The sequence below is a fragment of the Entelurus aequoreus genome, linkage group LG13 (assembly GCF_033978785.1).
Source record: "Entelurus aequoreus isolate RoL-2023_Sb linkage group LG13, RoL_Eaeq_v1.1, whole genome shotgun sequence".
Lineage (NCBI taxonomy): Eukaryota > Metazoa > Chordata > Actinopteri > Syngnathiformes > Syngnathidae > Entelurus > Entelurus aequoreus.
Genome location: NC_084743.1, coordinates 66813703 through 66839108, shown reverse-complemented (window position 1 = coordinate 66839108; position 25406 = coordinate 66813703). Strand labels below are relative to the sequence as shown.

Here is a 25406-nt window from a genome sequence, read left to right as displayed (position 1 = left end):
GAAGCAGTAATATTACATGCACTATCTTGTGAAGTTGTATTATAAAAAAGTCCTCAATTCCTAATAATACTTTTACATGAAAATGCTAAGAGTTAAGTCATTTTACAAGTGTAATAAAAACTGTAAATACTGTACAACCATAAAGTTAGCGCGTATATTTTATCGGGTGTCCAAAATCCATCATGGAGATCTTTTGCGGCCTGTCGGTTATTCCGACGATAAGACGAAGAGTCCAAGCTAAGAAGTAAATAAAAAGTTGATGGATAGTAAATCAAAGTTGTGTTGTTGGGAGGTCCGAGCAGTGAATGCAAGCTCATTCTTCCCATGGAGAAAAACCTTCCTGCAGGACGTTCTCTGCATTCCCTGCAAGACAACAGAATTCCACAGCGATTCTCCTGTCATGTCGTCTCACAAGGTGGACAAGCGTTATTGTAGTACGACTCCCACCCAGGGACACACACACACACACACACACACACACAAACATCCATCAGCAGTGTCAGTCAGCGTGACAGCAACAGAACAAAAACAAGAAGAATTAGCTTTTTTTTTGTGGCGACAACTTTATTTACACAGCGGAGGTTTGTGCACAAATTGCTTCTTCAAACATTTATGATCCTTTAATGGGAATATTTTGGTCTTTGGAGCGCTAAAACGTCAACAAGTCGTCACAATTAGCATGCATAATCTACAACGCCATAATTCACATGTGCATGGTTGTAATGTTTATGCTTGCTGGTCCTAAATGTGAACACAAACTAGATATTTCATCTTTCACCGCAGCACCAAAACATTTCAACGTGTTCTTGTTGTGTTCTTGTTGTGTTTAAGTTGTGTTGCTACAGCAAGACACTTGGCAGTGTTTAGTGTTCTGGGCTGAGCGGGGGGCGGATGTCCAGCGTTCTGGACGAGCTGTCCTCCCCGACCACCTCCAGGCGCAGGCTGGGCGCGCCGCGCTCCTCCTGGCCCTCGGACTGGACGGAGAGACGCAGGGTGCAGCCTTTGGGCAGCAGCTCCTGCTCGTAGGCGGCGGCCAACTGGTTCACCACTCGCCGCTCAACCTGGAGACAAAACGGGGGAAGTATTGGCCGATACCGATTTTGAGCCGATACGATATCTGCAGGAGTCCCACGTGAAATGTTAGAAAAGGTTCGACTAAGTGTCATTACCGTAGATTTTTTGTTTCTACGCTTTGAACCCTGCGGCTTATAAAGCGGTGCGGCTAATTCGTGGATTTTTCTTCGCTGATGGCCATAATGCAAATAGTTGTCATAAAACACATATATCCATACATCCATTTTCTACCGCTTGTCCCTTTTGGGGTCGCGGGGGGTGCTGCTGCATTCGACCCTGAAATGGTGTGTTGTTTGCGCTACGGCGCCATCTTTTGGACAAATTTGCTCACTGCAGGTGCTGCTGGGAGAACGTCTACAGTGTTTCCTGCCATTAAAGCCTTGAACCGGAAGTACAAGTGCCGCTCCTCCTCCTAATCGTCCATAGCGTTTCTACTCGTCTGGATTCTTCATTCGTCACTCCAAAGCAACGTTTGTAAGTTTTACAATATAACTAAAACAATTCATACTTACTAAACCGTCCCATCTGTGATGTCTGCAGGAGTGTTTTCATCCATATTTGTACGTGCTATCGTAATGTAATGAAGCTAGGCATGAGCTAAAATGCTAACAGGTTTACGAGTATCTGTGTTAGTATTATGAACTTACAATGAAATTATTTTTGTATTGTTTCAGTTTCATGTATTCCAACAAAACGTCACCGTGGAGTTATTGAGTCTGTTCAGCTAGTGGGTCCATGACGATGACTTCTGTTTTGTTTGATCAGCCGTTTTACTGCCTGTGTGACAGGCACCATTTGGGAACAAGGTATGTAAATTTACATTTACAAAATCTTTCTGGGTAAATAACTAATTTCACAACGTAAATATCTGCAGCTTATATATGGAAAAACATTTTTTATTGTAAAATTTTGTGGGTGTTGCTGATAGCGGTGTGCTCTAAAGTCCACAAATATGGTAGTCAAACAGTGAACAATTGTAGGTATGAAAAACACTACCCGAATCAAACCGTCTGAAACGGACTTGGCCACAATAGTTCAGTAAGTTAAGCTCACGACGCAGGAACTTTACCCATGTGGACACGTTTGTTACTGAATAATTTTTTTATACGCTTCTGCCTAGGAGACTATATCTGGAAGTAATATGCAACTATAATTATCTGATACTTGTTTATATTGACAAATAAAATACACATGTTACTTATGTATAGCTTGTGTGCTTAGCTGTTGTGTAGCTGCAAGCTCTTAATAGCCTATTGCCTACAATGTTTACCTTTTGGAAACGACTTGACTAAAATAGAAGAAAATACCAACTTTGTGTGCTTATTGGAGGACGTTTAGATGTTAACTGGCAGTTTTGTATAATATTCCCATTCTTGGGAGTGACGATTCAACCAGACTATTATTATTTTGTAAATTTACATAATAAAACCTTTTCAAAGCAGGTTACACAACCTCCTTTGGTTGCTGACACACACACACACACACACACACACACACACACACACACACACACACACACACACACACACACACACACACACACACACACACACACACACACACACACACACACACACACACACACACACACGCAGCTGGTACGCATAGTAATTTGTCTTTGTAAAAATAAAAATTATGAACGGATTTCAAATCGGAATGAATAGGAATTGTGATTTGGATGTGAATCGATTTTTTTGAGCACCCCCAATATGTAGACCAGACCTGGGCAAAATAAGCCCCGCAGGTCTCAATCAGACGTTCTACATAATTTTTTTAGACCTTTACCATCCAAACTGTAGCCTTCATTATGATGTGCAGTGCTCTATTTAAATGACCGTAAGTCTTCAACTATAGAAAGTATTTCAATGGTTGAAATCTGCACTTTTGAGTGTTCTAGGAGTTATTACGGTAATTAGGTCACAGCAGCTCAGACCAGGAACAAAGCAGAGTGGGCGGGGTTTGTTTTCAGAGCAGCCAGACCCAAACGCGTGTGTCAGGAACAGATGCGGAAGCTGATTTTTACAACAAATTTCTGCATAAAAGTGATAATATATCATATTGTAGGTGTTTATTACACTTTGCATTCATATTTTGCTGTTTGTTACATTTTTGTTGTGTTTTGCGTGATTGTAAAAGATACACAACTATGGAGGCGCTGCTCTGAGAAGTAACAGAGGAGCGACGTTCATATGTTGTTAATATTCAGTGTTTTATCGTTCGTAGTTAATATTGTAAATCCCACTTTCTTTATTTTCATGTACATTTTGGGTGTCCCGTTCAGTAAAAAATACTGTAAAATTCCATTTCGTTTTTTTGAGTTGGTCTGTCATAACTCTTTTAGTAGAGATGTCCGATAATGGTTTTTTGCCGATATCCGATATTGTCCAACTCTTAATTACTGACTCGAGTTATGGGAAAAAATGCCAACTGCCATATTTATTATTGAAGTCACAAAGTGCTTTTTTTTTTTAAACATGCCTCAAAACAGCAGCTTGGAATTTGGGACATGCTCTCCCTGAGAGAGCATGAAGAGGTTGAGAGGGTAGCGGGGTGTGTATATTGTAGCGTCCTGGAAGAGTTAGTGCTGCAAGGGGTTCTGGGTATTTGTTCTGTTGTGTTTATGTTGTGTTACGGTGCGGACGTTCTCCCGAAATGTGTTTGTCATTCTTGTTTGGTGTGGGTTCACAGTGTGGCGCATATTTTGTAACAGTGTTAAAGTTGTTTATACATCAACCCTCAGTGTGACCTGTATGGCTGTTGACCAAGTATGAATTGCATTCACTTGTGTGTGTGAAAAGCCGTAGATATTATGTGACTGGGCCGGCACGCAAAGGCAGTGCCTTTAAGGTTTATTGGCGCTCTGTACTTCTCCCTACGTCCGTGTACACAGCGGCGTTTTAAAAAGTCATAAATTTTACTTTTTGAAACCGATACCGATAATTTTGAAACCGATACCGATAATTTCCGATATTACATTTGAAAGCATTTATCGGCCGATATTATCGGACATCCCTAGCTTTTAGAATTCTATCCGACATTGTGACTTTTGGTATTAGTGTTCCTGGAAAAAAAGGAACCCAAACACACATACTGTACAGCAGATTTTTACAGCTAAATGTGTATGTATCATTTATACACATTGGCCCCCCCAGACACATTTTTTCCTTTCAACGTGGCCCCCCGAGTCAAAATATTTGCCCAGCTCTGATTTAGATACTTTAAGTTTGTATTGCTAATTTTGGACCAATGAATCAGATTGGGACAGCCCCAGTTTGAACTTCTCACTATTAAAATAAAATAAATGTATGGAAGATGCTCATCTATTTGTTTGTGGCGGCCTGCCACAAATAAATATGGTGCTGCCTGTTAGGTGGCGCTATTTCATGCTTTTGAAACATGTGTCAGTTGTGGAATTTGGTTCATGCTGATATTATTAACGTTGTGTGCACCTCATGTTTGATAGAGCGTGCTCCGTAATGCAAGTTGTATCCGCCCGCCAGCAAGTCCAGAACCGTGCGATCCCACTGGAGAGTGATGTCATGGCGCTGCTTGGCCTAATCACGGTAGACACACACACAAAGAAAACAAGGTCAGTCACTGTAAAAAAAAAAAGTGAATCCAAATTACACATACAGTGTGACGAGAGAGAAAATGTCCAGCAGCATTTTTACAGGCTCTAATCGACACTTCCCTAATGCGTTTTTATCAAACACTAATCAATAGTAATGATCAGTTAGACTCATTTAGCGCCGCATGTTAATAACATTCTGCTCAATGAGAGGCCGTGAATGTAAACACTCATTTACTAGTCAACCTCACGTCATAAATACTTCTATTTGCACATTTTTACCACAATTTCATATAAATATGAGCTGAGATAGGGACAAGCGGTAGAAAATGGATGGATGGATGAGAAAAAAAAGTGGTGATTGATACTAGAATCACTTGTATTTAATAAAAATAATTGTAAAATATTAATTATGAGGAAAATTAGTAGTAGCATTAAGTTGTATTTTTTGTATTTTCTTTAAAAAAAGATAATATAGAAAAAAAACAACAGCAAATATACTATGTAAATTTATCAAATTCAGTCAATTTCACAAATGTTGTACTTATGTATGTGAAACGTGAGGTTTAGTATTACAAAAAGTAATAAATATAGGGTAAGTTATATACTATTATATACTAAGTAAAACTACTTAAACTAAATATAGAAAAAAAGCAGTACATTTATAAGAATAAGTAAATTTTCAGAAGAAAAATGTTGTACTTCTATGTGAAAAGTGAAGTTTGATATTGCAAAAAGTAATAAATATAGGTTAAGTTCTAATATTGCAATCATAACAACAGATTTTAAATAAAATGAGTTAAAAAAACACTAAGAGAAAACAAGCAGTACATTTATCAGAATAAGTCAAATTCACAAGAAAAATGTACTTCTATGTGAAAATGAAGTTTGATATTGCAAAAAAGTAATAGATATAGGTTAAGTTCTAATATTACAATCATAAAAACATATTTTAAATAAATTAGTTAAAAAAACACTAAGAGAAAAAAAGCAGTACATTTATCAGAATAAGTCAAATTCACAAGAAAAATGTTGTACTTCTATGTGAAAAGTGAAGTTTGATATTGCAAAAAGTAATAGATATAGGTTAAGTTATATTACAATCGTAAAAACATATTTTAATTAAAAGTAGTTAAAAAACAGAAATAACACTTAAAGAAAAAAAAGCAGTACATTTATCAGAATAAGTCTATTTCACAAGACAAATGTACTTCTATGTAAAAAGTGAAGTTTGATATTGCAAAAAGTAATAGATATAGGTTAAGTGCTAATATTACAATCATAACAAGCTAACATTCAAGTCATTTTACAGGCATGGTTTGAGAAAGGTTTATACAGTATAATAATAATGATGTATTTATTGTGGTGTAAGTTGATTTAATGCATGCTAATGTCAACGTTGTCATTTTACTAGAATTAAACATGAATATTATGAGGAAAAAAGTTGTAATAAATACTACAATTATGTTGCATTTTCTAAGAAAAAAAAGTTGTAATCCAAAAGTAAAATCTTAATTATTTGAGAACGTAATTGGCATTAGCACCAAGTTGTAATTTTACAAGAAAAAAAACAATACAATATAATAAAAAAAATGTCACACTATTACTTGTTTTGCCATCAAACTTTTCAGTGACAAATGAAGTTTGATATTAGGAAAAAAATGCTTATTTCTGGAGAATCAAATTATAATATTGCAATCATAATGTCTTTTAGAAAGCTAACTTCCAAGACATATTACAAGCATCATTTAAAAAAAATATATACTGCATAATAATTTCATTGATTTATTGGCTGTATATTGGTTGTAATACGCACATGTCAAAGCTGACATTTTACATGAATATGAGGAAAAAGTAGTAATACTAGAACTATATTTTGAACAAGTGCAATTTTACCAGAATAAAATATTATATGAAAATTAATTATGAATAGCAATAAGCTGTAATTTTGCCCAAAAAAATATGTTTAACCAAAATAAAATGTAATAAGAGTAAAACAGTTAAAATAATTTACAAGATAAACATTCAAAATATTACTTAAACAATGTTTTATTGTTATGTGACAAAGTTTAATTTATTACAAAATGTGCTTATCAGGAGGATCAAATTATAATACTACAATCATAATGTAATAATAGAAAAAATAATATTCAAGTAATTTTACAAACATAAAAAAAGTACAAATTGTGTCATAATTATTTAATGTATTTATTGAGTGTAAATAAATGTAGTACATGCTAATGTCACAACTGTAATTTTACCAGATTATTGAAAGAAAATAGTAATTAATACTGGAATTATTATAAAATTGCAACTTTTTTTCTTGTAAATTACAAAGTAAAACGAGGCATTAATAGTAGCATTTAGTTGTAATTTTGCAAGAAAGAACATTTCTTTAATTTAAATAAAATATAATAAGAGTGAAACAATAAAAAGGATTTCCCAGATTTTTTAAAAAATATTAGTAGGACAATGTTGTATTTTTATTTGACAAATTAAGTTTATTATATTAGAAAAAAATGCTTATTTCAGGAGAATCAAGTTATATTGCAGTCATAATGTAATATATGAGAAAAGCTAACATATATATGTATATATATACAATATTTTATGTATATATTGGCTGTAAATAAAATACATACAAATGTCAAAACTGGAATTTGACCAGAATTAAACATTATGAGGAAAAAAGTAGTAAATTGAAATTTTACCATTGTAAAATATTAATTATATGAATTTTTTAAAAATCCAAATGAAATATAATAAAATGCAAAAATATTACTAGAACAATATATTTTAATGTGAAAAATTGTGTTTAATATTACAAAAAAGTGCGTATTTTATGAGAATCAAGTTATAATGTATTGAATATTGTGGAGTGTTTTTTTTTTTTTCATTTCTGCTTGTATTTCTTTTATTTGTGTTTTTTTCTTCTGTGATATGGATCCCCCTTGGTCTGAAATAAAATGGCTATTATAATATTACAATAATATTGTAATATTATATGACGAAAACTAACATTCAAGTAATTTTACAAGCATTATTTAAAAAAAAGTATATATTCATCATTTATAAATAGATTTGACACATGCTAATGCAATGACTCAGTATTATTGTCCGTAAAAGTACACAAACACACGCACAAAGAGAAGCAAAAGTGGGCTGCCATCAGTCGCCTGCAGGGTCGTGTTGGCCGTCGGGTCACCAGCGGTAATATTAATAATTAAATATTGATGAAGACTCCACATGTTAAACACTGTAATCGCATTACAGCGAGCGGCACTGGCACATTATATTGATCTGTGTGTGTGTGTGTGTGTGTGTGTGTGTGTGTGTGTGTGTAGGAAGTCCCACTGGAGGACATCACGGCTTATGACGGCGGGTGCAATGAGGACACGCCCACTCAGACGCACGCCAAGGTTTCACTCCACACCCCTCTTTCTAGTTAATTTCCATATAGCTAAGGACATGGAACCTCTCAAGCCTTCCTGTTTACATGTTTGGCTTTTTCCTTGGCTTATTGTGCAAAAACAAACACCCAAAGAAGACCGAGCTTCAACAATAATATGAAAATAATAAGAGGGCCCTATGATTGACACGGCGTTACCGAAGCCTGTCTGGGCGTGACAACTTGACCCTGGGAGAGATCATTTCTACTCCCCTTATTGCCTATGGGAATGTGGGTCCCAGATCGGATTGTGTTCAACCTCGGCCGAGTGTGCCAGACTAACCACGGAGGCGGTTTAAGGTGGTTCCCGTACCTTCTTGGCCCAGAAGCTGAGCTCCTTGCTGACCAGCTGCAGCAGCTCCGAGTGACAGAACGGCAGGAAGTAGACGATTTCGTTGATCCGACCCAGAAACTCGTCCCTCCTGAAATGTGCCTGAGCAGGAACACCAGAACCAAAGTTGAGGAACGACATGGGGACTTAAAAAAAAAAAAAAAAAAAATTACCTTCAGAATCGGGCGGATGACAGAATCCTTAAACTTCCTGGAGATTTTGATGTCGTCACCTTTCTGTACGTCCTCTGAGGAGCAGTCACCAATTTAACGTTAGACACCACTTAAAAACACTTCCATTCATTCTGAGTGTGCTGGAGCCTATCCCAGTTGCCTTTGGACAAGGAATATGGTGCACATTGGATCGGTCCCCAGTCAATCACAGCACATATAAACAAAGACCTTACTTATATTAGTAAAGTAATCAGAGTAATACCTTTCTTTTGGTTAGTCTATAAGGTCAAAAACCAGAATTTTCCCCATAGGAAATCATGTAAATTCATTTAATTTTGTACTGGTGTGAAAGATTCATTCTAAAGGAAAGCACTTAAACACATGCAGGAACTCCAGGAGGGTGCGTGTTTGAGAGCAAGCTGGAACAAACGCGTCTATCCACAGTGTGGAGCCGCTTCTAAAATACTAATCCTACACCACCATGGTGGAAAATAAACTGTTTATTCCAGGTATTGTTATCATAAACCTACTCAGTGGCCTAGTGGTTAGAGTGTCCGCCCTGAGATCGGTAGGTTGTGAGTTCAAACCCCGGCCGAGTCATACCAAAGACTATAAAAATGGGAGCCATTACCTCCCTGCTTGACACTCAGCATCAAGGGTTGGAATTAGGGGTTAAATCACCAAAAATGATTCCTGGGCGTGGCACCGCTGCTGCCCACTGCTCCCCTCACCTCCCACGGGGTGAACAAGGAGATGGGTCAAATGCAGAGGACAAGTTTCACCACACCTAGTGTGTGTGTGACAATCATTGGTACTTTAACTTTAGAGCAGGTGTGTCAAGGGTCGTATCGCAGTTATGGCAGCTGTCCATCTGTGAATAATCTATGAATATAAATGTATTGCATTTTAATATTGTATATTTTTTTTACATGCGTTGTCAAAAAACAATTAAAAAATCTTCAGATTTTACGGAAAAAAACTAGCACCTCAGTCAGCGGAATTTTACCGTAAAAAATTTGTGGTTTTTTTCCAGCGTATTACTGTAAATAAATGGAAAAACAGTACCACTGCTTTTTAGGGTAAAATTCATGCAACTGAGGTTTTTTTTTTTTTTTTACAGTAAAATTTATAGTTTTTGTAGAGTATTACTGTAAATTTAAAAATTATAGTTTTTTTTAGGGTAAAAACTGTCAACTCAATCGCCAGAATTTTACCATTTTTACAGTCTACAATTTGATGGATAACTTGTTTAATACATTTTTTTCCCCGAATTTATGATGAGATATTTTGTTGCACTATTTGATAATATTAAAGTTGAAAAAAGATGTGCAATTGCATGAAGTACATGTATTTTTTTAAATGTCAAAATGGAAAAAGCAAATGCATTTAGTAAGAAAAGATTAAGTACCGTATTTTCCGGACCGTAGGGCGCACCGGGTTATAAGGCGCACTGCCGATGAATGGTTTATTTCCGATCTTTTTTTCATATATAAGGCGCATCGGATTATAGGGCGCATTAAAGGAGTCATATTATTATTATTTTTTTCTAAACTGAAAACACTTCCTTGTGGTCTACATAACATGTAATGGTGGTTCTTTGGTGAAATTGTTGCATGGATTATGTTTTACAGATCATCTTCAAGCCGCTTTCTGACCGTCGCTTCCGGATGCCCCGTTTTGTGGGCGGTCATCTTTGTTGTAGCGGTGTAGCGTGCAAGGACGGGCGTGGAAGAAGTGTCAAAAGATGACGCTAACTGTTTTAATGACATTCAGACTTTACGTCAATCAATAACGGAGCAGCATCTCCTCAACTCTCTAATAACTAAAGTTCCTCGGGTGAATAATGTAAACTCACTACACCGGTATGTTTTAGCGCTTTCATGGCGAGTTTACTGACAGATATAAGTAAGAACTTTATACTACTTTATATTAGAAATGGCAACAGCGGAGGATGAATGTCCCATAACAAGAAGATAGAGAAAAAGAAGCTTATCAACCACGGTGTCGACACGGACTACAAAGGCAGACACGTGCTAATTTTTAAGGACTTATGCAGATCCCAAATACAGATCAGCAGATACCAGAAGGTAAGAAAACTTTCTTTTGCATAATATTGCAAAACAAAACGCCAGATAATGTCTTACCTTATACACACACCATAATAATACTTGTACGTTGAAGCACAGTACAATCCATCAAGCGGTGCGGCTTCATATCTTACCAAAGTCGTACTAAAACATTTTGATAGATTGTTGAGCGCCGTGTGTAATGTTCTATATTTTCAATGGAACACTCTTATGTGTGACTGCCATCTACTGGTCACACTTATCATTCCACCATGTACCAAATAAAATAGCTTTGAGGTCGGTAAGCACAACCAAAAATATTCCGTACATTAGGCGCACCGGGTTATAAGGCGCACTGTCGAGTTTTGAGAAAATGAAAGGATTTTAAGTGCGCCTTATAGTCCGAAAAATACGGTATTTGTACATAGTGTGTGTGGGTAATGTTTGGCCCTACGCCAAATGGTGACTAATCGAATCCTACGCCCTACAACCGAGGTATCACTGTCACAGAAATGCAAAAAGCCTGAATCAGTTTGAGTCCAGATGATCCACCCTGTGTGTCATCTTTTCATGTTTGTGCGTCACGTCTCCCTCACCAAGATTATCTGCCAGCTTCCTGCGGCTGACCTCCTCCGCTTCCTGCCGCAGCTGCAGTCCATGCTGGGCAATCTCTTCACTCGCCACGTTCGACGTCATGATGAACATGGCGTCTTTGCACTCGATGGTCTTTCCCTTGCCGTCTGTGAGACGACCCTGGGGGGAGGAGCCAACGAAACGACGACCGTCACTCAAGAGTCGCACTGTAGCTAATTCGGCGCGGCGTGCACCTGCCTCGTCGAAGAGCTGCAGCATGATGGTGAGGACGTCCGGGTGAGCCTTGTCCACTTCATCGAACAGGACGACGGCGTTAGGACACGCCTTCAACAGCTTGGTCAGCTGACCTCCTTCCTCGTGTCCCACGTATCCTGGCGGCGAGCCAATGAACTTTGCGACCTGAGCGGAGAGAAACGGGACGAGGAAACCTTCAAAAACATGGCCTTTAAAAGCTAACTAAAGCTGCCCGCCACATTATAACACACATGGTCTGCCAGAGAATAAGAAGACGTAGCAGGAGGGATCAGTGTTGGCCACTAAGCAACTTTTGTATTCATTTTTTGTCATGCAGCAGTATCATGAGACAGGATTGTCCTGAACAATCCGTTAAATATCATAAAAAAACACTTTAATGACAGCCAAATTAATAATGAATAATAATTTAAAAATACATAATAATGAAGTGAATTTTGATTTAGTTAAATCTTTTTTTATTTCCCAATGGATCTAAGTAACACAATCTAAAGCTTGGAGTAAAAGAGGCACAGAACAATGTAGAGATGTCCGATATTGGCTTTTTTGCCGATATCCGATATTCCGATATTGTCCAACTCTTAATTTCCGATTCCGATATCAACCGATACGATATATATAGTCGTGGAATTAACACATTATTATGCCTAATTTTGTTGTGATGCCCCGCTGGGTGCATTAAACAATGTAACAAGGTTTTCCAAAATAAATCAACTCAAGTTATGGGAAAAAAATGCCAACATGGCACTGCCATATTTATTATTGAAGTCACAAAGTGCATTATTTTTTTTAACATGCCTCAAAACAGCAGCTTGGAATTTGGGACATTCTCTCCCTGAGAGAGCATGAGGAGGTTGAGGTGGGCGGGGTAGGGGGTAGCGGGGGGTGTATATTGTAGCGTCCCGGAAGAGTTAGTGCTGCAAGGGGTTCTGGGTATTTGTTGTGTTGTGTTTATGTTGTGTTACGGTGCGGATGTTCTCCCGAAATGTGTTTGTCATTCTTGTTTGGTGTGGGTTAACAGTGTGGCGCATATTTGTAACAGTGTTAAAGTTGTTTATACGGCCACCCTCAGTGTGACCTGTATGGCTGTTGACCAAGTATGCTTTGCATTCACTTGTGTGTGTGTGAAAAGCCGTAGATATTATGTGATTGGGCCGGCACGCAAAGGCAGTGCCTTTAAGGTTTATTGGCCCTACGTCCGTGTACACAGCGGCGTTTTAAAAAGTCATACATTTTACTTTTTGAAACCGATACCGATAATTTTGAAACCGATAATTTCCAATATTACATTTTAAAGCATTTATCGGCCGATAATACCGGCGGTCCGATATTATCAGACATCTCTGATATTATGTATGCATTATACTTCACTCCCAATTTGTTGGGATTAATTGACGTTCAATTAAAAATAGTAAAAAAAAAAAAAAGAGATAATTGTCAGAGTTGAGGGTCACACTGAAATCAAAAGGCTAAGAAAACATGACAAAAAAGACTAGAAAACGTTGTCCCTGTCTTGTATTTTTTTCCAGAAAACAAATGTATGTCAATGTGTGTTGTGGTAAAGCAAAAAAGACACCATTTACCTGCTAAAATTATAGAAGTTAAAAATGCATTTTTACCTCATGTTTTTCCTGGAACTCGGACATATCCATGCGGATGAATCCCTAGAATTACACAATGGTTGAGAGAATCAGAGCACGCTGCTTTGTGTTCTGACTGGGAGAAATACAAACATGGATATGTTCTATTATTCTAAATTGATCTTTACACATCATTCTAATGTTTCACCTGACAATTCCTGTCCCTCAGGAGTGTAAATATGTACTGATTGAATCTGAATACATGTATTTGTTACACCTCAAATACAAAATGAGTTTTTAATATTTTGGTTACTCTTCTATAGTGCATCCGGAAAGTATTCACAGACTTTCCCTTTTCCCACATTTTGTATGTTACAGCCTTATTCCAAAATGGAATAAAATATTTTTTGTTTTAAAATTCGACATACAATACCCCATACTGAATGTGAAAAAGATTGTATTTTTAGTTGAGCAAATAAAAAATGCACATGGACATAAAAATGTTTGAAAAACCTTTTCCCATTGCCGTCATGGGGTATTGTGTGTTGAATTTTGTTAGAATAATTATGTATACATCATCACACAACTCTTATGCTTAAGGGCCGTTGCTATCGTTATTATCAATTGTGCTGAAATTGTATTTGTCTTTGTCTGTGCAAAGCTGGCAATCCAAAAGATTGCAAGCCAGTCTCATATCGGTGTTTGTTTCCAGAATCGGCCTGCTGACTGCCAAGGCCGAACATCGAGTACCGTGACGCAGACAGAGCAGAGACAAGGCGATATCACGACTGTCAGCACATTTTCATTTTTGTATAATCATATATTGTGTCTAACTGGAGCTGTCGAGATTACCCCCTTCCCTCAGCGACAGCTTCAGTGACCTCCCAAAGAAATAGAGGACGCACGTGGGCTGGACTTTTAGAACGTAGTTTGGATCTGTAACTAGAGTACAGCCCAAAACACGTCTCTCTTCAATGGAGCAAAATATAACTCTGTCTCTGCATGATTCCTTGCTTCTCGTCTTTTTTAATAGATGTCATCAGTGTTTGAACCTGACATCTTTCAGGACAAAAATTAATGTATTCCATTTTGAAAGGTTGTAACATAAAATGTGGAAAAAGTGAAGCACTTTGAGTACTTTCCGGATGCCCTGTACATCGTGCGTGTGCGGTATGTGTGTGTTCACCTTTTTTTTTTTTTTTTACCTTTTTGATGTCCTTGTGCATGTAGCGCGCCACCTGTTTGGCCAACTCCGTCTTCCCTGTAACACACAGCATCAGATTATTTCGTCATTCACCAACAAGTTCATTGTCTATTCTTAAAAACAATGCGTGATTTTTTTTCCAAGCACATTTGAGAAATTGTTGTTGTTGTTGTTGCACACAGAAGGCTGATCTTTGTCTTTAAGTGCTGGCCTTAATCTCACAGAGACCTCCATCATCTCTAGAAGCCCACTTTATGATTGTCTGGAAAATATTCAGCATATAAATGCTCATATTAGATATTGATGTCTGGTGTTTGGTATGCAGATGGGTATAACCCTTTGTGTGGGTGTGTGTGTCTTGTTGCCGTGTTTAATATTGATGTCTCTCGGCCACTGTTTGTCGCTGAGGGCGAGAGAGAATATGAACAGTCTCTGCCTTCATCTATCTTTTTGGCTTGTCAGCTCACCATCTTGGCCTTTCTTAGCAGCCGCTCCATCCCATAATGTCACACGCTGTCTTTTTCTCCCAACGCAAGCACTTGTCCCCATGACGAGCTTTTACATGAACGCCAACCTGACTGAAAGCTGATTGATTAATTGCTCATTTGGGAAAGATTTAAACTAGGGGTGCCCTAACTTTTTTTCCACTAAAGTGCAATTTTGGTCGAAATTTCGGGTGAATGCTTAAGAGTCAAAGATGAATCAAAATGCTAACAGTTAGCATGCTGGGCATATAGCGTCAGGTAACAAAAAACTACAGCAAAATGACCTAAAAAAGCTAACATGCTAACAATAGCATGCTTACAGTAAGCCTAAAACAGGGGTCGGCAACCCAAAATGTTGAAAGAGTTCATATTGGACCAAAAATACAAAACAAAAATTTGTCTGGAGCCGCAAGAAATTAAAAGCCTTATATAAGTGTTATAATGAAGGCAACACATGATGTAAGTGTCTATATTAGCCTACTATCAAACTGACTTTAAAAGTCTTATATAAGTGCTATAATGAAGGCAACACATGATGTAAGTGTCTATATTAGCTATATTAGCCTACTATCAAAATGACTTTAAAAGTCTTATATAAGTGTTATAATAAAGGCAACACATGATGAAAGTGTCTATATTAGCCAAGTATCAAATTGACTTTAAAAGTATTATATAAGTGTTATAATAAAGGCAACACATGATGTAAGTGTCTATATTAGCCTACTATCACAATTACTTTAAAAGTCTTATACAAGTGTTATAATGAAGGCAACACAGGATGAAAGTGTCTATATTAGCCTAGTATCAAATTGACTTTAAAAGTCTTGTGTTATAATGAAGGCAACACATGATGAAAGTGTCTCTATTAGCTACATTAGCCTACTATAAAATGACTTTAAAAGTCTTATATAAGTGTTATAATGAAGGCAACACATGATGTAAGTGTCTATATTAGCCTACTAGCAAAATGACTTTAAAAGTCTTATATAAGTGTTATAATGAAGGCAACACATGATGTAAGTGTCTATATTAGCCTACTATCAAATTGACTTTAAAAGTCTTATATAAGTGTTATAATGAAGGCAACACGTGATGAAAGTGTCTGTATTAGCCTAGTTTCAAATTGACTTTAAAAGTATTATACAAGTGTTATAATGAAGGCAACACACGATGAAAGTGTCTATATTAGCCTAGTATCAATATGACTTTAAAAGTCTTATATAAGTGTTATAATGAAGGCAACACACGATGAAAGTGTCTATTTTAGCTATATTAGCCTACTATCAAAATGACTTTAAAAGTCTTATAATTGTTATAATGAAGGCAACACACGATGTAAGTGTCTATATTAGCCTACTATCAAAATGACTTTAAAAGTCTTATATAAGTGTTATAATGAAGGCAACACACGATGTAAGTGTCTATATTAGCCTACTTTCAATTACTTTAAAAGTCTTATATAAGTGTTATAATGAAGGCAACACATGATTAGGGCTGCAACAACTAATCGATTAAATCGATTAAAATCGATTATAAAAATAGTTGGCGATTAATTTAGTCATCGATTCGTTGGATCTATGCTATGCGCATGCGCCAAGGCAATTTTAATTTTAATTTTTTAATAATTTTTTTAAATGTATTTTTAATTTTTTTATAAACCGTACAAACAGCTGAGAAACAATAATCAAAATAAGTATGGTGCCAGTATGCTGTTTTTTTCCCCAATAAAATACTGGAAAGGATATAAATGTAGTTTGTCTATTTTATCCGATTATTAATCGATCAATCGAAGTAATAATCGACAGATTAATCGCTTATCAAATTAATCGTTAGTTGCAGCCCTACACATGATGAAAGTGTCTATATTAGCCTAGTATCAAATTGACTTTAAAAGTCTTATGTAAGTGTTATAATGAAGGCAACACATGATGTAAGTGTCTATATTAGCTATATTAGCCTACTATCAAAGGCTGACGTAAATCTCCCTTGACAGAAATGTTGCATTTAAATTTTTATTCTACACATTTTTTGCAACATTGGAAATTACGGAGCCCCTAAAGGGACATGGGAATTTTTTTTTTTTTTAGACATGTATCTCGTGGCCACGAGAAAGTATCTTGTGGCCACGAGAAACTTTCTCGTGGCCACGAGAAACTTTTTATTAAAAAAAAAAAAAAAAAAAAAAAAATTTTTTTTTTTTTTTTTTTTTAATAAAAACTTTCTCGTGCGCACGAGAAACGTTCTCGTGGCCACGAGAAACTTTCTCGTGGCCACGAGAAAGCATTGGATGCGTGCTGATGGTTTAGTGTGTGTTAAAATGGCAGTTTAGGAGTTAATATGGCTGTATTTCCAGATAGGACTTTCCCCCATGTGTGTTGTGGCAAAATGTGAATGCTTGATTAGTAGGTGTGAGACAAACACTTTATCTTCCTGGTTATTGTAACGCTACGTGTTTGACATTATTTAAGACTTTATCATGCCCGGGAAAGGACAGTTTTCCTCTTCTGTGGCTGTGGGGGGTGGGCGTGGCTTGCGGACCTGCAGCGAAGCGCAGTGTGTCAGTTAGTCCCATGTTGATGTGATCAAACTTCTTTCTTGCTTGGAAGATACACACACAATTGTAAATGTTATTTCTTCCTGCAAATAATAAATATGTACAACGTGTTTGGATGTATTCATTTATGTAAAATTGTCATTAAATGTAATATTGCCTGACAAAAAGTGATACGACGTACGTAATATTTTGATATTTACACATCGCATATTTACACACTAGCATCTGACTAGAATACCCTTATGTGCATTACATATATCAACATCAACTACCTACTGTACTGTTTACTTGTTGAAATACCCTTTTTAGAGCAAATATCTACCCACATAATTTATATGTGTATATATAATATATATATATATGTGTATGTATGTATATGCATATATATATATATATATATATATATATATATATATATATATATATATATGCATATATATATATACGTGTATGTATATATATACGTGTATGTATGTATATGCATATATATATATGCATATATATATATATATATATATATATATATATATATATATATATATATGCATATATATATACGTGTATGTATGTATATGCATATATATATATATATATATATATATATATATATATATATATATGCATATATATATATATATATATATATATGCATATATATATATACATGTATGTATGTATATGCATATATATATATATATATATATATATATATATATATATATATATATATATATATATATATATGCATATATATATATACGTGTATGTATGTATATGCATATATATATATATATATATATATATATATATATATATATATATATATATATATATATATATATATATATGCATATACATACATACACATATATATATATATATTATATATACACATATAAATTATGTGGGTAGATATTTGTTCTAAAAAGGGTATTTCAACAAGTAAACAGTACAGTAGGTAGTTGATGTTGATATATGTAATGCACATAAGGGTATTCTAGTCAGATGCGCGTGTGTAAATATGCGATGTGTAAATATCAAAATATTACGTACGTCGTATCACTTTTTGTCAGGCAATATTACATTTAATGACAATTTTACATAAATGAATACATCCAAACACGTTGTACATATTTATTATTTGCAGGAAGAAATAACATTTACAATTGTGTGTGTATCTTCCAAGCAAGAAAGAAGTTTGATCACATCAACATGGGACTAACTGACACACTGCGCTTCGCTGCAGGTCCGCAAGCCACGCCCACCCCCCACAGCCACAGAAGAGGAAAACTGTCCTTTCCCGGGCATGATAAAGTCTTAAATAATGTCAAACACGTAGCGTTACAATAACCAGGAAGATAAAGTGTTTGTCTCACACCTACTAATCAAGCATTCACATTTTGCCACAACACACATGGGGGAAAGTCCTATCTGGAGATACAGCCATATTAACTCCTAAACTGCCATTTTAACACACACTAAACCATCAGCACGCATCCAATGCTTTCTCGTGCGCACGAGAAAGTTTCTCGTGGCCACGAGAAAGTTTCTCGTGGCCACGAGATACTTTCTCGTGGCCACGAGATACATGTCTAAAAAAAAAAAAATTCCCATGTCCCTTTAGGGGCTCCGTAGGAAATCATTAGTAAAATGGAGGTTTCTCACAGGATGAGATAACTTCTGGAAATTACTGGCTCAGAATGGCCAAAGGTATAGATGTGTGTGTCCAAGTTTAAGGAAACGGCATGTTGCCTTCTTCTAATGGATGTATTACAATCTTTGCAAGCTGGGTAACGTTTGTTGTGGTCTGGAACAACATGGCACACAAACAACTATGATAAATGCAGCCAATATTACATACAGATAATGTGTCATGAGACATGCAAATATAAATTAAATACACAGAGGACATAAGTAAAGGAAATTAAATGAGCTCAAATATACCTACAAACGAGGCACAATGATGCAATATGTACATACAGCTAGCCTAAATAGCATGTTAGCATCGATTAGCTTGCGGTCATGGATTGGCCAAATATGCCTGATTAGCACTCCAGCAAATCAATGAAATCAACAAAGCTCACCTTTGTGCATTCACGCACAGCATAAAACGTTTGGTGGACAAAATGAGACAAAGAAGGAGTGGCATTAAACACGTCTTTCAGTGGCAGCATCGGAAAAAGTTGTCCATATAAACAAACTACGATGAGTTCAAAGATCGCTGAAATTAGTAGGACAAAACGGTGCTTGCCAAATACTCTCATCAGTGAAGCATGTATAACATAAACAGTGGGGTTTCTAACAATTAGGAAGGTTTGTGTCATGTTTGTTCTCCTACAGAAAATATATTAAACAAAAAATAAAAGTTTTCTTCATCTTTTTCCATTTTCACACATCTCAGAAAGAGTTCCAGGGAGTTACTAGGGCGGTAGTCTACAGCTAAACATGTTTACCTTTTGGAAATGACATTAAAATACAAGAAAAGACCAACATGTGTGCTATGGAGGACATTTAGATGTTAACTGGCTTGCATCGGCGCGCTTATATCAGAAATTTAAGATGCAAACCAACATCAGATTTTAACTGATATTGGAGCAATATTAATATCGGATCTGTACACATACTGCATGTTATTCTGCACCAAAATTAATTTATTATTATTCTTCCAGTGCGTTTTTCGGTCGCCTGTAACTCTTACATCCTTCATCTGATTGATCCCATTCGAACGTCAAAATGTTCAGCGCTTTCAAGACTCGTTAAACAAACGTTTCCCAAAATGACCAGTTTTACAGTAATTCAATTTTTTCTCTTTTGACTACTCCTCCCAAGTTTTCAAATGATTTCAACTGCTCAACCAAGGACACATTCGTCCTTAGCAGGACAATAAAACTTTGTATTTTTATTTTTTTTACTGAAAAATTCCCAGGTTTTTTGGTATTCGCGATTTCTCAATACATTGGACAAAACAAAACAAAACAATAACCCTAAGTAAGAATGGTCCCCCCACCATTCTTATTTACAGTTATTGTTTTTTTCCCTTTAAAACTACTTTGGACTGGAAGTAAATACTCCACACTATCAGGAAATATATTTGTTGGAGTAAAAATCATTTATTTAGTCCAAAATTTGCCAAAAAAGCAGTACTGTTGCAGCAATACATTGTGGGTAACTTAGTCAGTTTGACCTATTACATTCTGAGTACACGTGGAGGCTATCTTTGAAGTAACTTTTGTAGCTCATATGCATTATATTGGTGATAATTTTACTGTTATCCATAATTTAATAACTGTCAGGGACGGTGTGGCTGCGTTGGTAAAGCGTGCGTGCCAGCAACTTGAGGGTTCCTGGTTCGATCCCCAGCTTCTACCATCCTAGCTACGTTCGTTGTGTCCTTGAGCAAGACACTTCCCACTTGCTTCTGATGGGTCGTGGTAAGTTAAAGTACCAATGATTGTCACACACACACTAGGTGTGGTGAAATTTGTCCTCTGCATTTGACCCATTCCCTTGTTCATCCCCTGGGAGGTGAGGGGAGCAGTGGGCAGCAGCGTTGCCACGCCCGGGAATCATTTTGGTGATTTAACCCCCAATTCCAACCCTTGATGCTGAGTGCCAAGCAGGGAGGTAATGGGTCCCATTTTTATAGTCTTTGGTATGCCTCGGCCGGGGTTGGAACTCACAACCTACCGATCTCAGGGCGGACACTCTAACCACTAGGCCACGGAGTAGGTGGCCTAGTGCCTAGGGCAGTGGTTCTTAACCTGGGTTCGATCGGACCCTAGGGGTTCGATGAGACACACCCGATTCATCGTGTAAATAAAAAAATTCTCCCTATCAACGTATTACCTGGACAGTCTAGTGCAGGAGTGCCAAACATTTTAGATGGGGGGCCACATGGAGAAAAATCTACTCCCAAGTGGGCCAGACTGGTAAAATCACGGCACGATAACTTAAAGATAAAGACAACTTCAGATTGTTTTCTTTGTTTAAAAATACAATGAGCACATTCTAAAAATGTACAATTCATAATGTTGTTGGTTTTTTTACACTTACATGTTGCGGTTAATAGTATTCTATCTTTATTTGTCGTTATTTATACTTTCTGAATAAATGATGTGATAATGTTCATCTGTCAAGTCATTGGTGTTAATTTTCAATCTATCAAGATAAAAAAATAATATCAAAATCAAATTACAGGATGTTATTTATGTAGTTAGTTTGCTCATTTTCCTCAACTGGTGCACTAACATTGTGTGGTTTATTTTTTTTTTTTTTTACATATGTAGCATTATCTACAAAGATACAAAGAATTGCTATTGCGACATCGAGTGGGCACATTTAGAACAGCAGTTTCTTTCATTCAAAAATTTCGGCTCATTTTTATACTTAGCAAACTCATCCCGCGGGCCGGATAAAACCTGTTCGCGGGCCTGATCCGGCCCTCGGGCCGTATGTTTGACACCCCTGGTCTAAGTGTTCAACTCAGTGGTTAACACACTTGTCTCTTATGCCGAAGGTTCAAATCCCAGTTTAATCGAAAATATGGATTTTAACATGTCGGTCAAATTCCTACTCCAGCCTTAGCATGCTTATTTATTTTTTTAGCTAGGTTTGACCTATATAGTTAAAATTACTTCCACCTATTACAACCCTTTCACATTCATTCTGCATTCCATTAGTATTTAATTTGATCATTAGCTCTTCAAACTCAAACCATTCCGACATTCAAACTTTGTTCTACATTTATTCTACATGCCTTCAGCACTTCTGTTTTCAGCTTCAACATTGGAATTCTAGTTGTATATATGTCATGAAACTCGGAATCATTCGGACACTTCGGCCTTCAAAATAAAAGGTCTGGTTGTCGCCGACTACTGTTCTACAAGTATAAGTGTGTCATTTCCAGAAACTTCCGCTTCCGTTGGTGTGAAAATAACACAATATATTTCTATTTTGTGTTCAAAACTATCATGTAAGATGTCAAGTACGTCATGGTAAAGTCTGGCGTTTATGACAGTGTCTTCAACCTGATTAGAACAAACGAGGAAAGGAAGTGTTGGGGTGTAATGGACCGAGTGATTTACCAATTCCTGACGAGCCAAGGAAGAGGAACACGAGCGGATGCTCTTCATCGTACCAGCCGTTCTCCTTCCTTCTGATGGCTGCAGGGTGAGAGAGAGACAAAGACAAAAAAAAGAGGCTATTATTGGAAACATTTGCATTTGTTGACTTAGCTTTCATTCTGAGTTTCACCCATTCGACCCGAGTTGACCTGATGGTGGCGGGTATCCCAGTAACTTTGATTAAGGGCCGCGAGGGCAGGGATGAGAGACGGGTCAGAGGCATTTGGGTGCAAAATCATGGAGAGAGAGAGAGAGAAAGGATGGAGAACAGAGTGAGGGAGCAAGACGAAGAGATCTCCAGAAAGCTGCCCACAATGCTTTTCCTTCCCCCCACAGTCAGTGGGGCCATTAGCCAGCGGTAATTGTGTTAGCCTCCCTGGCGCGGCCAGGGCAAAATCAGTTTAGCATGGATCGCAGCCTCACACACACACGTTTGCTTAAAGAGGAGTGCCTACCCAACCCTGCCATCACCCCAGCAACCACACTCTCACGTACACAAAGGGAGTCAAGTCAAGAGTGTATCTCTTGTGGTTTCACAATCTTCACTTAAAACCAGCAGGCATTTTCCTGTATAAGTGACACCCGCACAGAATGGCTGGACGCAGCCGACCACGGAGGTAGTATCAGAAGATGTTTGACAGAAAAGGCCGGAAAAGCCACGTGAAGTTTCACAATTCTCCCACCCGGTTGTGTTGAACGCAAGTCCAAAGTGTTTCATACGTCACAACAGCCGTTTTCGTTGACGTCATGCGTTTGATTGCCGGATGTTCTTGCAATATTGCTGGGTTCTGCGTAAAAGACACGTGAATAGGTGGGCGGATAGGATAGGATAGACCGTATTTATCCTATTGTGTGGTTTCAAAGCAAGTACAAAAAGTCCACACACAATTAGAGGTGTCCGATAATATCGGACTGCTGATATTATCGGCCGATAAATGCTTTAAAATGTAATATCGGAAATTATCTGTATCGGTTTCAAAAAGTAAAATGTATGACTTTTTAAAACGCCGCTGTACGGAGTGGTACACGTACGTAGGAAGAAGTACAGAGCAGTTGCGTCTCCCAGTCATACTTGCCAACCCTCCCGATTTTCAGTGCCCCTCCCGAAAATCTCCCGGGGCAACCATTCTACCGAATTTCTCCCGATTTCCACCCAGACAACAATATTGGGGGCGTGCCTTAAAGGCACTGCCTTCGCGTGCCGGCCCAATCACGTAATATCTACGGCTTTTCACACACACAAGTGAATGCAGTGCAAGGCATACTTGGTCAACAGCCATACAGGTCACACTGAGGGTGGACGTATAAACAACTTTAACACTGTTACAAATATGCGCCACACTGTGAACCCACACCAAACAAGAATGACAAACACATTTCGGGAGAACATCCGCACCGCAACACAACAGAACAAATACCCAGAACCCCTTGTAGCACTAACTCTTCTGGGACGCTACAATATACACCCCCCGCTACCCCCTACCCCCAAGCTGCTGTTTTGAGGCATGTTAAAAAAAATAATGCACTTTGTGACTTCAATAATAAATATGGCAGTGCCATGTTGGCATTTTTTTCCATAACTTGAGTTGATTTATTTTGGAAAACCTTGTTACATTGTTTAATGCATCCAGCGGGGCATCACAACAAAATTAGGCATAATAATGTGTTAATTCCACGACTGTATATATCGGTATCGGTTTATATCGGAATCGGTAATTAAGAGTTGGACAATATCGGAATATCGGATATCGGCAAAAAAGCGATTATCGGACATCTGTACACACAATAATATAAAAACCTATGAAAACAAGAGGAACCTGGTAGGAAGCACAGCCAGAGACCGGAACAGACCCAACAATGCAACACAGAGCCGATTCTGTCGTAGGCCACACACTAGTTCTCCGCCAATGTCCAGTCCGGATGAGCGAGAACCCGGCCAGGGAGACCGAAGTGTGCAATACATGCTCATTCAGCCAGGGTTCGGTGAAACCCCGTCCATTCCAACGCTCAATGCTAGCTCCGCAGCCCTGTTTCTTCCTGGTCTCCGGTGCGAACATGGCCGTGGCCAAAAGGCTCTTCAGAGGCAGATCCAAAGTTCACCAAAAAGCACAGCAGAAGTCACAAAAGTGCCACCGCCTTGTTGCGCAGTTCCGAAAAGTCTTGCAACAAAAGGCAAAGCAAAACCCACATGAAAACAAGAGGGAAACATTAAGGACAGAAAAGGAGGATACACAAGAGCACAGAGCTTCTGCAACCAGCAGCCACTACAGAGGCACCATAGAAATAAACAAACTAACAGGGGCTAGACTGAAGGCTTTGTTGGCATTTGTGCTGTAGTGGTCTCCTATGAATACACATTTGCAATATATCATATTTACACCTGCTGTTATTTTGTATCAAGGAAGTAGCTGCAACACTTGGGTTCAAAATTTCGATAAAGGAATTCCTTATCTTGTCTTTTGGGAAACAATGGAGGTGTTCGCCCTGCAATCATTCTTATGGACCTCGAGCAGTTGCAACATAGTGATCACACGTTGCTGGGTTAAGTTACATCTTGAGGCCCCACAAAGATCTTGACATCAATGGTCCTTCAAAAGACCAATACATTAATCTTCTTAACCCTTACACAAGATCCATTAATAGTTGGCCGTAAGTCAACGTTGTCAGCCACCTCTTCTGTTCCTTGTGTAAACAAGTCTTTTGTCACTTGGTGACATCTGCTGATCCGACCAGGGGTTTGTACGTAAACTTTTCTGGTACAGTTTCCGGAATATTGTAGTTTGTTCAGTCATTGTGACCCATGTCCATAATACCATACAATCTCTGTTGGACTGCAAATTTTTTTTTAATCACGCTCAATAAACCAGGTTGATAACTAATAAATAGTGACAAAAACACAAATACGACACAATTTCTTTATTATTAATTTTTTTGGTTGTTTGAGTTACCGGCAC

At 37.5% G+C, this 25406-nt stretch overlaps 1 protein-coding gene across 1 annotated transcript in view; it reads right to left on the bottom strand.

Annotated features, from left to right (window-relative positions):
• Positions 1 to 527: 527 nt before the first annotated feature.
• Positions 528 to 25406, bottom strand: part of clpb (ClpB family mitochondrial disaggregase) — a 93280-nt gene continuing 68401 nt past the window's right edge. Inside the window, exons 8-16 of the mRNA XM_062068204.1 lie at positions 22414 to 22491; positions 14292 to 14347; positions 13126 to 13170; positions 11492 to 11653; positions 11257 to 11413; positions 8595 to 8668; positions 8404 to 8523; positions 4524 to 4628; positions 528 to 1061 (exon numbers count right to left, since the gene is read on the bottom strand). Of these exons, the coding sequence (XP_061924188.1) occupies positions 864 to 1061; positions 4524 to 4628; positions 8404 to 8523; positions 8595 to 8668; positions 11257 to 11413; positions 11492 to 11653; positions 13126 to 13170; positions 14292 to 14347; positions 22414 to 22491 (995 nt within the window). The 3' untranslated portion in view covers positions 528 to 863. The remainder of the gene's footprint in view (positions 1062 to 4523; positions 4629 to 8403; positions 8524 to 8594; positions 8669 to 11256; positions 11414 to 11491; positions 11654 to 13125; positions 13171 to 14291; positions 14348 to 22413; positions 22492 to 25406) is intronic.